The 14813-nt window shown below is 46.0% G+C and overlaps 1 protein-coding gene and 1 non-coding gene across 2 annotated transcripts in view; one reads left to right on the forward strand and one right to left on the reverse strand.

Annotated features, from left to right (window-relative positions):
* CECR2 (CECR2 histone acetyl-lysine reader) overlaps nt 1-14813 on the forward strand; it is a 175910-nt gene that overhangs the window by 144127 nt on the left and 16970 nt on the right. The window contains exons 9-18 of the mRNA XM_019757225.3: nt 1549-1678; nt 2107-2144; nt 2226-2317; nt 2516-2642; nt 3359-3747; nt 4601-4726; nt 4913-5750; nt 7598-8999; nt 10153-10264; nt 11101-11169. Coding sequence (XP_019612784.3) covers nt 1549-1678; nt 2107-2144; nt 2226-2317; nt 2516-2642; nt 3359-3747; nt 4601-4726; nt 4913-5750; nt 7598-8999; nt 10153-10264; nt 11101-11106 — 3260 coding nt within the window. The 3' untranslated portion in view covers nt 11107-11169. The remainder of the gene's footprint in view (nt 1-1548; nt 1679-2106; nt 2145-2225; nt 2318-2515; nt 2643-3358; nt 3748-4600; nt 4727-4912; nt 5751-7597; nt 9000-10152; nt 10265-11100; nt 11170-14813) is intronic.
* On the reverse strand, nt 4052-4154 carry LOC141570235 (U6 spliceosomal RNA). Its single transcript, XR_012494246.1, has one exon. It is a non-coding gene; the product is annotated as a U6 spliceosomal RNA (small nuclear RNA).

Genomic DNA, 14813 nt, shown 5'->3' on the forward strand with positions numbered 1-14813 from the left:
TTCATTATTGAAAGAATAGCTATAGCCCTTTGGGAAAGACTTTGATGATGTCTCATGAAGTTAACATACATGTACTCCTCTGTCTGGCAAGTCCACTGCTGGGTTTGTATCCTAGAGGTCTTTCACACCTGTACACAAAGAAACATGCTAAAAGAGTGGTCTTAATGTTTACAAAATGTAAAAATTTACAGTCAACAAGAAAATGGATTATTAAGCTGTGAAATACTGTATTAAAGTTAAGGGGGAAGTGTTAAGCTTTGACAGTTTGGTAGACACATGGGTATTTAATTATACTTTTCTTTAAGCTTGAAGTGGTTCTCTTTAAAAAAAATTGAGGGGTGACCGGATGGCTCAGTTGGTTAGAGCAGAGCTCTTAACAATAAGGTTGTTGGTTCAATTCCTGCATGGGATGGTGGGCTGCTCCCCCTGCAGCAACTAAGATTGAAAATGGCGACTTGGAGCTGGACTTGGAGCTGATCTGCGCCCTCCACAACTAGATTGAAGGACCATGACTTGACTTGGAGCTGATGGGCCCTGGAGAAACACACTGTTCCCTAATATTCCCCAATTTAAAAAAATTTTTTTTTAAAGTTGTTAACCGCTGAGTGCCTTTGATTAATTAAAGCAGGTATAGATTACTCTAAATTTATAAATGAAAATAATGTACAACAGAAACACAGATCCAAGGGAACTTGATGGGGCAAACACTGCAGAATCATGCTCTTAGCAGTGGAAGAAGACATGGGCCTATCCCTTGGAAGGAAACAAGCTCTGTCCTGGCCTCTCCCGTCCATTTTTGTGTCTTGCTATCTGACAGTGTTCTTCACCTCCCTGCCTTTTATCTACTCCTGACCTTCCTGTTCCCTACTGGCAGTGAGGTTCATCAGGGTAGTAGTGGAATGGCTGGTGAGTTTCTCATGGGTGTGACTGTGAGCCAGAAAGAAGTCATCCCTGCCTTCCAGCTCCTCGCCAATTCCAGCTGGCATCTTTCCCTTGTTCCTAGCTACTGGCTTGGTAGAGGCTGGCTGCAGTGTGGGGGTGGGTGGAGAGCAAAGACGGTGGATATGTGTGGGTGCCTTTTTTTGTAAATGCCAAACCCGGCGAGCTTGGATGTGCTGTAAAATTCTGTGTTTGCAGGGAGAGAGTTTGGTCCTAAAAATGTATGTTGCTTTTTTGAAAGAGAAAGATAGGAAAGGCCTCCCGTAGTCAAAAAAGGATATTTCTCATTCACTTTTCTGTTGTTTTCTTTTTTCTTCAAATTCCATTTTTCTTCAACCTTGCTCTTTCCCGTCCCCTATCTGTTTACCTGCCCTACCACCCGTATCCCCCAACTTGAACTCAGTGTGACTAAGGGGAAACAATTCTACTGTTTCTATTTTTCACAAAGCATTCCATCCATAGAGGCATCCTACTTACTCAAAAGAGGATGGCGAAGGAAGCACAAGGAATTTCAAGATGTTACTTTCTTCTCTCACAATGAGTAAGGACATTTAATCAAGTAGAGACTACCTAACTCACTTGTTCCATAATGCTTTGTATTCATTGTAGATCGAGCTAAGAGGAGAAAGCTCAGGGAAGAAAGGGCATGGCTGCTGGCCCAAGGGAAGGAGCTACCCCCAGAACTTTCCCATCTGGACCCGAATTCCCCCGTGAGGGAAGAAAAAAAGACTAAAGACCTGTGAGTATTCCGTGATACTAACAGTAGCAAACTGTCGCATTTATTACGCCTTTAAGTATTGTGCTACTAGCAGGCACTTTCTCATTTCATCCTTAAAACAACCTTGTATGGTAGGTAATATTCAGTATTCATGAGCTTTTCATTCTACTATATGTTATTTTGGATTATTACTTCTACCACAAAAATATTCATCAGAGTAAAATAAAACCTGGGAAAGAATGTGCTATTAACTAACATTACAAGATCATAAATTGAGTTCTTGATCATCTAAGCCATCCCATCCCCATCATTTTATAGATGAGAAAAATAATGTTCCCTTTTTTGCTAAAGTGCGCTAACCCTCTTTTTCATAATTATTTTTTGAAGTGTTCTCAGTGTTATAGACATCAAAATTACTCTTAATTTCTTACTTTTTGTGTGATTTACAGCTTTGAGTTGGACGATGATTTCACTGCCATGTATAAAGGTCAGTTTCCATTCTCAATATTTTGTTTCTGATGGAAGTATTCTAAAGTGAATGTGTTAAACTCTCTTCTCTGGCTCTCAGTTCTAGATGTGGTGAAGGCTCATAAGGACTCCTGGCCCTTTTTGGAACCTGTGGATGAATCGTATGCCCCAAACTACTACCAGATTATTAAGGTAGTTATACCTACCGTGCAGTTACACCTGCCATGGCTTCATTCTCTCTTGCTTTTTGTTGTTGTTTTTTGTTTTGTGTAAGTTCATCTCTTGTCCTTGAGAGTCAGTGTTACTGGATGTACAGCAGGCTTTTGAGCAGCTCAGAAAGCGTGATCCCTTTGCTCCTAGCACATTGTAATTAAGTGTATCCTGTTTTAGGTGCCCATGGATATTTCCAGCATGGAGAAGAAATTAAATGGAGGTTTGTACTGCACCAAGGAGGAATTTGTAAATGACATGAAGACTATGTTCAGGAATTGTCGAAAGTATAATGGGGAAAGTAGTGGTAAGTAGGAGGGTTTTGTTCTGGATGCACATTGGCAGTACCATTTTAACCAAGAATAAAATGCCTTCTCTTTAAGAAATACATGTTCGAGTGGTTCAGACCTTTCTTCAGGACTATGAAAAGGATGTGTATTAAAAGCAGTGGGGTTGTCCATTCTAACCGCTTACGCAGTATATGCCAGGAACTCTCTCCTGTCCCCCACACCAGGAGCGTGAAGCGTGTGGCCACCTGGCTCATGCTCTCTCATTATCCTACAGACCAGTCTGGGACCAGTCTGTACTGTGCCGCCTTAACACAGCTAACCACTGACAAGACTGAGCTAGACAGGGCTGATTCTTAGGTCACCTTGAGAAGCATACCTGAGTAGCTCTCATAACAAAGCATACAAGTATATGGCTCCAGGTGGAGAAACTTGGAGTCATTGATGCATTAGCTTAGGATGCCTTAGTTTAACACCTAAGCAGATTCAGTGATAAATACTTCTGCAAGTAAATTAAATTTTTACTGGTTTAGAGTAATGGTCCCAACCTTACAGTCTGGAGCTTCTTAGGACAGAAACCACGTCTTCATCTTGTGTGCATAGCTCTACAACATAGTAAAAGTTGACTTAAACTTAAGAGTTCACCCCAGTAGCATCTTTTGTTTAGTAGTAGGAGAGTTGTCTTTTGTAGCCCATGAAAGCTATACTGGAGCTCAATCCTTGTATCTTCCTATAGAGTATACCAAGATGTCAGATAATTTAGAGAGGTGTTTCCATCGGGCGATGATGAAGCATTTTCCTGGTGAAGATGGAGACACAGATGAAGAATTTTGGGTCAGAGAGGATGAAAAGCGGGAGAAGAGACGGAATCGGGCTGGGCGAAGTGGTGGAAGCCATGTTTGGACTCGCTCCAGGGACTCTGAAGGGCCCGGCCGGAAACAGCAGCCCATGGAGAATGGAGGGAAGTCCTTGCCGCCTGCTCGCCGTGTTTCCTCTGCTGGGGATGACCAGAGCAGCAGCTCTGGGCAGCCGCCTCGGGAGGTGGGCACGTCGAACGGCAGAGGCCTTCCTCGTCCCCTGCATTATGGGGGGATGCCCAACCAGGCTCCCCTCTTAAACCCGGTGGTAAGGAATAGCTGACATTCTGCTGAGGTTTCTCCTACTTGGTGAATTCAAAGGAAAGGAAAGTCTTTTTAGGTGGCTTCTCTTCTGTAATAATGTTTCTGTATATGGATGATTTTTACCTCCCCTCATCTGCCCTTCCTTTATTCTTCCTTTACTTTATTTTCTTACTTATTAAACTTATTGGGGTGACAATGGTTAGTAAAATTACATAGATTTCAAGTGTACATTTCTATAATACGTCATCTCTGTATCGCATTGTGTGTTCACCACCCAGAGTCAGTGCTCCTTCCATTACCATATATTTAAAAATATGGAATGCTTCACAAATTTGCGTGTCATCCTTGCACAGGGGCCATGCTAGTCTTCTATCGTTCCAGTTTTAGTACCTGTGTTGCCCAAATAAGCACCTTCCTTTATTTTAAATCCTCCTTTCTCTCAGTCATTTGAATGACTCATTCTCATTGTGGGCAAAACGTGGGATACAAAAAAATCTCAGTCTTTTTATGTATAAAGCACAGAGATGCATACAACACAGAAGACATGCAGCATATCTGTGGTATTAAAAGTTCATGATGGGGGGCAATTAGGGGAAAAGACTGTCTCAGAAGGCTCTCGGCAGGAAGCGGGCAGTAACGGCAGGCAGCACCAGTTTGTCTCTCCTGGAGAGGGAGGTTGCTTTGGGGGTGGGAGTTAGTCCTGATCCAGGTGAGCCCAGGTGCCAGCAGCCCTCCCTTTCTTGGCACTCTGTGCTGAGTGTTAGTGGTCTGTGTACATTCCTTCAGCAAAGTCCTTATTTTCTTCCTGTCTGCTTTCTTTTCTTGCCTCTTCCTCGCCTCCGCTCGATACCGCACAGAGACCAGCAGTACCGGGCACATTTGGCCCTGTTCGAGGATCAGATCCTGCCAACTTATATGTGTCCTCTAGAGTCCCAGAGCCACAGCCCGGGGAGCCTGTACAGCATCAGCCTTTTGCCATGCAGGTAAGCAGCCTGCTCAGAAGGGGCAGGTACACAGGGCTCACAGGTAGTTTCAGAAATAGTCTATTTCCGGGTTACAGTTCATCATCTCCTAGTCTGTAGAGCCTGTTACTATAGACAGAGCACAGCACAAGGTAAACCTTCTGTGTGTCTGCTGAATGTTGCTGTCTTCTCTTCTCTTGTTGCCAGCCTCCAGTTGGAATGAACCACCAAGGACCCAGGCTAGGCACACCTGAAGAGAAGCAAGTGCGTGGGGGGCTGGCACACCTCCCTACCATGGGGTCACACCCTGGATCCTTGCCTCTTGGGCAGATGAGTGGCCCCAGTCAGGATGGAAATACATATCCCCCAACTCAATTTCAACCAGGATTTATTCCTCCCAGGCATGGAGGGGTTGCAGCCCGACCCCCAGACTTTCCTGAAAGCTCAGAAATTCCTCCCAGCCACATGTACCGATCCTACAAATACCTGAATCGAGTACACCCTGCTGTCTGGAATGGGAATCATGGTGCTGCAAACCCTGGATCCTTAGGGCCAGATGAGAAGCCCCCCATGGTACCAGGGCCATCTCACCAGCCTCGCACTGTTGGTCACATGATGGATTCCCGAATGATGAGACCACCTCTTCCCCCAAACCAGTGGACTGAACAATCAAGTTTTCTACCTCATGGAGTTCCTTCTTCAGGGTATATGCGAACACCCTCTAAATCTGGTGGACATCGGTTACAGCCACCTCTCGCACCAAGTCCTCTGTTTGGAGCTCCCCCCCAGGTGCTGCGAGGGGCGCAAGGCGGGGACTCCATGATGGACAGCCCGGAGATGATCGCCATGCAGCAGCTGTCATCCCGTGTGTGCCCGCCAGGTGTGCCTTACCACCCCCGACAGCCCACGCCCCACCATGTTCCTGGCCCTTTCCCACAGGTACCTCACTCGGCATCAGTTAGTGTGTCAGCCCCCAAGCCTGCCATGGGGAATGCAGGGAGGACACAGGATACCAGTGAAACACAAGAGCCTGAGAACGACCGAGGTAATTAACACCATCACTTTCATATGACATCTGGCCCTTGAAGCTGTTAATTCTTGAATAAGCTTTTTACACAGTATTAAACCAAATGTGAAATTGTTTCCAGCCTATTTTTCTTGATCTACTCTGGGTTCCAATCATGGTGGATATTGGTCCAAATATCCAGAAGGACTTGTGGTGATGGTAATCGCTACTCAGATGTAGGACTTACTGTGCCAGGCATGCTCTGAGACTGTTGTCTCATTAATTCATTTAATTTTTTAAACGCGCCTTTGTGATAGCTACACTCACTTTATTAGCCAAGACACAAAGATACTTGATTATTTCCCCACATCTACTTAGTAAGTGCTGGAACTGAGATTTGAACCCAGACAGACTGGATCTAGCATCCATGTTCTTAACCCTGTCTCATCAAACTGCCTTCAAAATTTCCTGTCTTGAAAGTTACCATTATGAAATAAGTTTTCAGTATTTTACCTAAAGTCTAATATCCTTTTATTCCTTGGAAACATATCAATATCTACTAAGAATGAAGAACTATGAGATGTAGTAAATCTTGAAGGAATTCCTTAGAAATGCCATTTAAGAGAGTGAGCCTGCAACTGGAGAAGGATGAGAACCTGGGGGTGGTCAGTGCTTATTTCTAGGACAGATGTCTAGTGTGTATTGCTTGTAATTGTTCAGCACACGACTGAAGAAGAGAGATTGGAGTTTCATAGAAAGGAAGAAGATTCCACGTAGGCCTAGAACTGAAGCTTCTTAGAGTTTCTGTTGAGGAAAGGCCTAATTAATGAACACCAGCTCCAACAGAATTTTTTAATGCTAATTTCAAACGGTGTCTGAAATTTGAAGCTTTAGAAGAGAACAGTTCAACTGATGAAAAAATCTGTTTGTTAGTTGCCATGTTTTATGTTGACTGAATAATAAAAAGCGCAGGTTTTAATGTTCATTGTACAGCTGGCACCTTTAATCTTTATTTCATCAGCAGCCTGGGATCCTAGTGGATCTTTTACAAGTCGTCGTGAATCCTTAACCTTATCCTTAAGACTTAATACCAGAATTATATTTTGATCACATCTGGGCAATAACTCTATTCTACTAGAAAGATGATAATACAATAATAAGACCATATTTACGAATTGATATTATAGGTAAAGGATTAATTAATTAGTAAATTAATTTCATTGGGTTTACTACATTTCTCTAATACATTAAAGATGGCTTAGGTATCTTGTTTTCGAGACATTCAGACAAGATGAGTGTTTTCATTCTTTTAACAAATACTGGTTCCCCATTTTGTGCAGGGATCGAGGATATGGTGGGGAACAAAACAGAGTATCTGCTTCCGTGGATCTTATGTTCTAATGGTGCTCATGTCAGGGATCAGCCTTCCTGAGAGCCGTCGTGCCCTGGGCTGCTCGTTGTATCAGGGCTTAGAGCCTCCCAGCTTGGCCTGCAATTCTAGTGACAACCATGTCTGCCTGCTGTATTCTACATGGATCTACTGGAAGTTCAGGAGCCATGAATCACCTCACACGCTGTCACTAATCTGACGGTGACAGCACAAGAAAAGGGAGGCGAGGACATCTCCATTCTCTGGCAGACCTTAGGAGGAGGTGTAGAGGTACACGGCCTTGCCTCCTGGTCTGTGACAGGGAGTGTGCCAGGGCCTCAACGTTGTGACCCTTGTAGGGACTCTGAGATGTTCCACAGCTTGAATGGCCACACACCACCTCAACACTGACCTCCCTTATCTGGCATCTTACCATGTTCTTTTCATTCCCACCTCCGTCGGTATTGTCATTTCAACTTGTGAATTCTTACTTTGTTCTCCATTTTTCTTGCCGCAGATCTCTTGCCTGGGCTTGAGGAGAAGCCACCAAGCATTGGTGCTTCGGAGGGGGTGTACCTCAAGCAACTACCTCACCCTGCGCCTCCCCTGCACACCAACTGTGCCAGGCAGAGCTCACCACAAGAAAGGGAAGCCGAGGATTCCTCAGCCTCTGGAGACAAGTGTCAGGCAGCACAGGGCAAGAACAGCTGGCCCTCAGAGAGCAGCTACAGCAGCCCTACAGCCCAGGGCTGTGTGAGAGACCTCTCCACTCTGGCACATAGGGGCGCTCTGCCTGAAAATGGGGTGATTGTTGACGCACCCACTTGTGGATCAGAGGGGAAAGGCCTTGGTGGTAGTGGTTCAGAAAAACCACTCTGCCCCAGAGGCAAAGTGTTGCAGGGAAGTGTGCCGTGTACAGGACAGAACCCGGCTATGCCTCCTAACGCAGACCCCAGTTTGATGGGTGGCGCTGTCAGCCAGTTTCCTCCCTTGTACATGCCTGGCCTGGAATACCCCAATTCAGCTGCACATTACCACATCGGCCCCGCCCTGCAAGGCGTGGCCCCTATGATGGGGGGTAAGCCCTCAGGATCCCATCCTCAGCATTTTTCCCCTCGGAGCTTTCATTCTAACAATCCTCATTCTGGAGTCTTTCCCCGGTACCGCCCTCCCCAAGGAATGAGGTATTCCTACCAGCCGTCACCTCAGCCTTCCTACCATCACTATCAGCGAACTCCTTATTATGCATGTCCACAGGGCTTTTCTGACTGGCAGAGACATCTCCATCCCCCGGGAAGCCCAGGTGGGCCCCCGCTGAGTCAGCCTCCTCCTCCAAGGTCCCTCTTCTCAGATACGAGCACCATGGCTAACCTACAAGGCTGTGAGACACTGAATGCTGCCTTAACTTCCCCAACTCGAATGGATGCAGTGGCTGCTAAGGTCGTCGCAGCTGACGGGCAGAATCCTGGTCCAGAAGAAGAAAAGCTAGATGAATCTGTGGAGAGGCCAGAGAGTCCCAAAGAATTTTTAGACCTGGACAACCATAATGCAGCTACCAAGCAACAGAGTTCGTTGTCAGCCAACGACTATCTTTATGGAACTCCTCCGCCACCTCTGAGTTCAGGGATGGGCTTTGGTTCATCTGCTTTCCCACCTCATGGTGTGATGCTTCCAGCAGGGCCTCCTTACACACCTCAGCGGCCGGCCAGTCATTTCCAGCCCAGGGCGTACCCTTCCCCTGTGCCAGCTCACCCACCGCACCATCCAGTGGCTGCCCAGCCCAACGGCCTCTCTCAGGAGGGCCCCGTGTACCGCTGCCAGGAAGAGGGCCTGGGTCACTTTCAGGCTGTAATGATGGAACACATCGGCACTGGAAGTGGAATAAGGGGACCTTTTCATGAAATGTACAGACCATCAGGGTAAGAGTACATCCGATTATTTTTTTTCCTGGAAAAAAAAAGAGTTGATGTTAGTTTTAAAATGAAAAATGGCCTTAGGAATGAAGATAAACTGTAGTGGTCTAGACCAAGAAAAGCATGTCAATCATTGATATGGGACACTTGGTGGAAATGTATTAGTCTTGGAGTTTGATCTTTGGCATTTTTTTCCCTCATGAAAATGAATTGGCATTTAAATGACTGTTGAGTTCGATTTTGATATTGGAAACGTGATACCCACAGTGTGTGAACTGTAGGCAGGGGCTTCAGCATAGACACTGGCCAAGGTGAAACAGGACCCTCAGACTCGGCATGGGGGAGCATATTCACGTTTATTCCTCATCTCTCAAAGTCATGCAGCCGACTCATACAACCCGTACCATCCCATTTAGAACCAGTGTGCGTGCCCTCCCCAGTGCCAACCCCAGACAGCCTCACTCAGACTCGCTCCCCCATTTAACACTGCCATATTTGTTTTCTACCTCTTTAGGTATGTTGATATCTTTTCTTTGCATTTTCTCAAATCATTGGAAAGTAAGTTGGAGATATCATGACCTTTTGTCCCTAAATACTTAAAAACATGTATCTCCTAAGAATAAGGACATTCTCCTGGAGCACAATCTCAAACTATTATCACACCCAAGGAAAAGGGTGTCTAGTAAAAAGCCCTAATTTCTCCACTTTTGCCCAAAATGTCCTTCATAGCTGTGTTTCTTTGTTTTATTTTGATTTTTTTTCCCCATCCAGGATCTAGTCAAGATTCATGTATTCGGTTGTTGTATTTAGTCTCTTAATGTACAACATTCAACCCATCATTGTATTGTTTTCTTTTGTTTTTCAAAGAGTCCAGGCCAGTTCTCATGTAATTTGCCACATTCTGGATTCTTCTCCTTGTTTCCTCATGTTTAGAGTCAGGTTAAACGCTTTGCCGAGGAACACTGAACAGGTGGTATCGTGTATTTACTGCCTCATAGCTGGAGGCCGCTGCTAGTTTTGTTCCAGTGTTGAGGATGCCAGGTTTGATCACCAGATAATGAAGGCAGCATCTGCCTGAGATTTTCCTGATGGGAGCATCTTTCTTACTTTCTGGTTAATAAGCCCTCACTGACGGTTCACTTCCTCTCTCGTGCTCTAGGGTGCAAGTCCATCCGGCCCAGTCACAGTCCTCCTTCCCAAAGACCCCAGCACCAGCAGTGTCGCAGGAAGAGCTGCCGCCACATAAGCCCCCCACACTTCCTCTTGATCAGGTAAGAATTGCCAAACATTAGAGCTCTTGTTCCTCCCGGTGGAAGGAAGGAAGGACGCAGCCCCGATGCATGGTTGGGAAGCCATGTACACCGAGGCCCAGTGGTGGGTCAGCGCCCTGGGCCCCTTCCTGAGTCCCTCGCCGGTCAGCTGCACGTGACTTCACTGCCGTCCCACAGTCTTCGGAGGTGTCCTGTTAATGCAGGAACTTCTCCTGGAAGGAGCTTCGTGTCTTACAGGCAGGCAGGGAAAGGGCCACTAAGGCTCTGTGCTCCCAGCTGACTCAGCAATGGACAGTCAAGAGAAGAAGGCCTCTAGAAGTAGCTTCTTGACCATTTCCACGTGTTCCTTTTTCCTGTTCTTAGGGAAACCCACGGTGTGGGATTATTTAAACCTCATTTTTCAAAACTGGCTACCAGCATCTTATTTTGATACAGTCCTTTGTCTGTTTTATTCTTCCAACCTGTTTCATTTTAGAGGAACTAGGCCATCAGTTTTTACATAACAGTAGATGCCTTCGAGGGCTGTGTCTGTGCCGGCGCTGTGCTACGAGTGTCAGCGTGCAGTGCCGTTTTAGTCTCTTCCTCCCGCTGTGTGGAGTCCCTGTCCACAGCCGTGTTTCCGTTCCCTGCGGTGCAGGAGTCCGACGGCTGCTGAGCGGTAGGCGGGTCCTGGCTGGACAGCTCGCCCTCTGGAAGTAACCTGTGGCCGAGAGACAGAATCAGGACCTATTCCCAGATGAGAGCAAACATGGACAGCTCTTCAGCTTATGTAATTTTTGTCACTGTTAACACAAATGTGAATTTTATTTAAATCATCCTTGTTTTGGTTTTCTCAGAGCTAGTCCAAGGAAGAAGTGACCCCCCCCCCCGCAAGGAAGCAGATAGCTGCCCATGAAGCCTGGAACGTGAGCATCTGGGGGAACGATGTCGCCCATCTGTCTTCCTACCCCGCTGGGCCCCTCAGTGCACCATTTCATGCCATGAGGAGCTGGAGCCGTCCCGAAGCCCCCGAGGCTCACTCCTCAGAGAACTAACACAGTTTGCAGGGTCCTGGGTCAGCAACTTTTGCATGGCTGATAATCAAGAAGAAATGAATTGGGATTAGTAATGGCTTTTCCAAGTCCTGAGACTCTTGTTCAGGGAAGAATCATCTAGAACTTGGGGGAGGGACATACGTAAGAACGGAATGGTGCGTGTAAACTTTCATGAGCAGCTAAACTCAGGTATATATTTGGGGAAGGGACTACTCGTAGTATTAACTGTGTTTGGAGCTGGGTCCAGTTTACAGAATTTTCATGTTGCCTTTTAAAATAATTTCTGTTGTTGGTGGTGAATGTATTGTACATAAACTGGGTGGGGTGGGTGGGGATCCAGAAGAAATGGCAGTCCTAACTGTGGTGGGCGCACAGCACTAGAGTGATCCTATCTGTTTACAATCACGTCACACTGAATGCTTTGGGGAGCTGGAGAAGAGGGTAGGAAAGGTTTACTCTTGTAATATGTCACTGTGTGTCCTCAGCGGCCGGCTGACCTTTAAGAGTTAAAGGGCTCCTTTCCAATCAGCCCAAGAGAGTGCCGTCACCCTGCCCCCCAACCACTGAGTTTTTAGTTTCTTAGTTCAGAGGCAGAGTGTTCTCACAGCCTTCCAGAAGCTTTAGCCCAGAAGACAGGCTGCCCTCTCAACTGGTGGCTCACACCCTGAGCTGAGAGAGCAGTGCCCTTCCTGATTTGCCACCAGCCCTACCAGATAGTTGTAAACCAGTATCAGGAATTGGGATCATTAAGGTGTTTTGCTTATTAGATAAAATGAAGTCCCCGATCCAAACCTGTGGGACTGTGCCCTGGAAGGTGTCACACAGAGCTTTCTGGCACGAATCACATTTTGTGGCAGCGACTACTCAGGTGTGTATATGTTAGTATCAATAAAGAAATTGCACAGTTTTGAATAGGAAAGATGTATTCTATAGATTTACAATTTGAATTTAGGGATATTTCAGTATATATAGTTTTTATTCATTTTAAGTGAATCATAGTAAAATAAGTCATGGTGATTTAAAATAGCTATCAAAGACACGTTCTTGGGAATCATTTGTTGTATATGTGATAGGAAACAATTTTACAGTATTAAATTACTTTTATTACAGTTGTAGAAGTGAATTACACTGGATTCTCCCTGTTTAGCATTCTGTACTTGATTATAGCTGAGATACCACCAAAGTTAGGACTGATATGAATATTCCCACAAAGAAAGAAAAAAAAAAAACCTAAGGAAAATGCCCTGAAATTACAGGTTTTTGTGAAAAATAGCATATTTTTAAGCATGCCTTTGGGATAGTAGAAAAGCTACCGTGATATATTAATCTGCCCCAGTTACAAATTCAGCTGTGTGAGGGTCCAGGAGAACCTTTCCCTCTAATTCCAGCATCCTTGGTGAAATGTGGAACTGTCATGTTTCAAGTTTGCTAAACAGGCTCTATCAGTAGGAAAAGAAACAAGTTGGAAACATTCATGTTACACAAATGGACCCCAAGACACCAGCTCCAGTATAGAGGAAATTCATGCATGAAAGTGAGTGCTTGCTGACCTAGCAGTGTGGCTCACGGCTCAGGCAGGACTGAGAATCAGGTAGGGGACACAGATACCTCTTAAGAAACGATGCACAACAATGTGAATTTTTCTCTAACAGACTTTAATTTTAAATTTGGTGTGCTTTTAAGTGAGTTTTGAGGCTCTGTTCTCATTTGATCCTGATTCTTGTTAGAAACCTATTGTGGGCATAATGTGGTTTAGAAGAGAGACTTGACGTTTTCCTTGCAGGAGGAAGAGGTTAGGCTTATGGACGGCTCCTGGTCAGCCCTTGTGCTAGCTGATGGGAGCCAGCTGGTGGGAGCTAGTGTGCTGGGAGCATTGCTACTTGTGCTTCTGTTTGTGCAGAGCAAGGGGAAGGAAAAGACTGGCTGGTCTTCACAGCTAGTTTGGGCCTGGCTAGACCTGGGGTAGGTCCAATGCGTTCTGCCACTGACACCTTTTTCTTTTCACATTAAAGCTGCTTTGAGTGAGAGACCTCTGTCCTCCCTGAACTGGAGCACAGTGACTGTTGGGCCTCCTGCCCTGGTGCTAACGCCGTGGGGTTGCTTGGTGTTGGCGCCCCTGGGATATGGGTAGGAGAGGGCCAGGGTGCTCCCTCTCCTCCCGTCTGGTGGCGTTTGAGCGGCTGTGTGCACACTGCTCCCAGTGACCCCCGTACTCCTCACTTTCCCAGCCCCTTAGCCCTGTTCCCTGTAGTCAGAGAGAAGCTGTGAACCATATAGGAAGAAATCAGTCCATTCTTTTATCCTTAATCTCCCTTCTTGGTATGTAGACAGGTGAGAAAATAATTAAGGAGGGAAATGGGAAATTGAACTACTGTATTATATTGTGACACTGTGAACAAGGGTAACAGAAAACTTGCCGGCCTTGTTGCATCCCATGGGGAAACTTGGTCATGTGTTGCAGGTACCAGTGCCCTGTCCCTGTCTGGTATACCCAGAGCTCCTGCTGGGGCACATCTGCTAGAGCAGGCAGAAGCTGCAGGAATGCAGGGCGCAGTGGTGTGCTGGGTGCTGCTCAGCCCCTCAGCCTCAAGCAGGCCTGGCCTTCCCTGCTTTCTCGCCTCTCCTTTCTCCTAGCACTCTCTCCAAGTGTCTTAAGCTGATACCTTTGCCGTCTCTGTTCGAGAGCGATGGTTATGTGGTGTACTGTAACTAGGCAGTGGTGTGTGAGGAAACCCTAAGATCTACGCTCAGGCCAGAAGGATTTGCACACTGGACCACTGCAGCCTTGTCACACAGCCGCTCTCAGTGGGTGCCAGGGAGACGGCCGTGCTCCACGGATAATGAGAAGTGGTCTCACACCTATTTGATTTTACATTAATGGCCAACCTTTATTAGAGTTGTCATAAGTTAGAAGATCTTTCTTTCAAGACCCAAGAGAAATAAAAGATCCAGAAAGAAAAAGAGCCTTATGTAAGGTTTCCGGTTTGGGTTTTTCGTCCGTCAGAGTCTGTTTAAAAAGCAGCTATTGCCTAAAGTTTATTATGGTAGATACATGTGGAGAATAAATAAGGACAAAATATGCAGATTTGTATTCACATAACTCTTTCCATCACACTATTAAAAAATTCAAGCTACTCCATCTGTTCTTAATCGGGGCAGCTCAGTTCTTCCGATGAGCGTATTAACAGGTGTTTGCTCAGTGCGTCTGTCAGCAGCTCTCAGAAGGCAAACTGTTCCGTGCTCATCTTAAGTTTTACAGTTATTGGAAATCTTAAACCTTGTAGTTTGTGCCCCTGAGCTCCGTCAGACCTCAGCTTGAAGCCCAGGGACCTTGGAAGTACTTACCCTGAGTACCCATTAGGTGTCATGATCGCGTGGTATTTATCTCCTGTGTGGTTATTTATGCTAATCGCTACTGGAGTCAAAGCATGATGAATGCTGTCCAAAACACAGAATCCCAGTGCTGCGGTCATCACAGATAGCAGAACCAAGTTTGCACTTGGTTGAACTTTTCC

Source organism: Rhinolophus sinicus, chromosome 1, assembly GCF_057876585.1.
Source record: "Rhinolophus sinicus isolate RSI-liver-muscle chromosome 1, RSI-T2T, whole genome shotgun sequence".
In the NCBI taxonomy this organism is placed as follows: domain Eukaryota; kingdom Metazoa; phylum Chordata; class Mammalia; order Chiroptera; family Rhinolophidae; genus Rhinolophus; species Rhinolophus sinicus.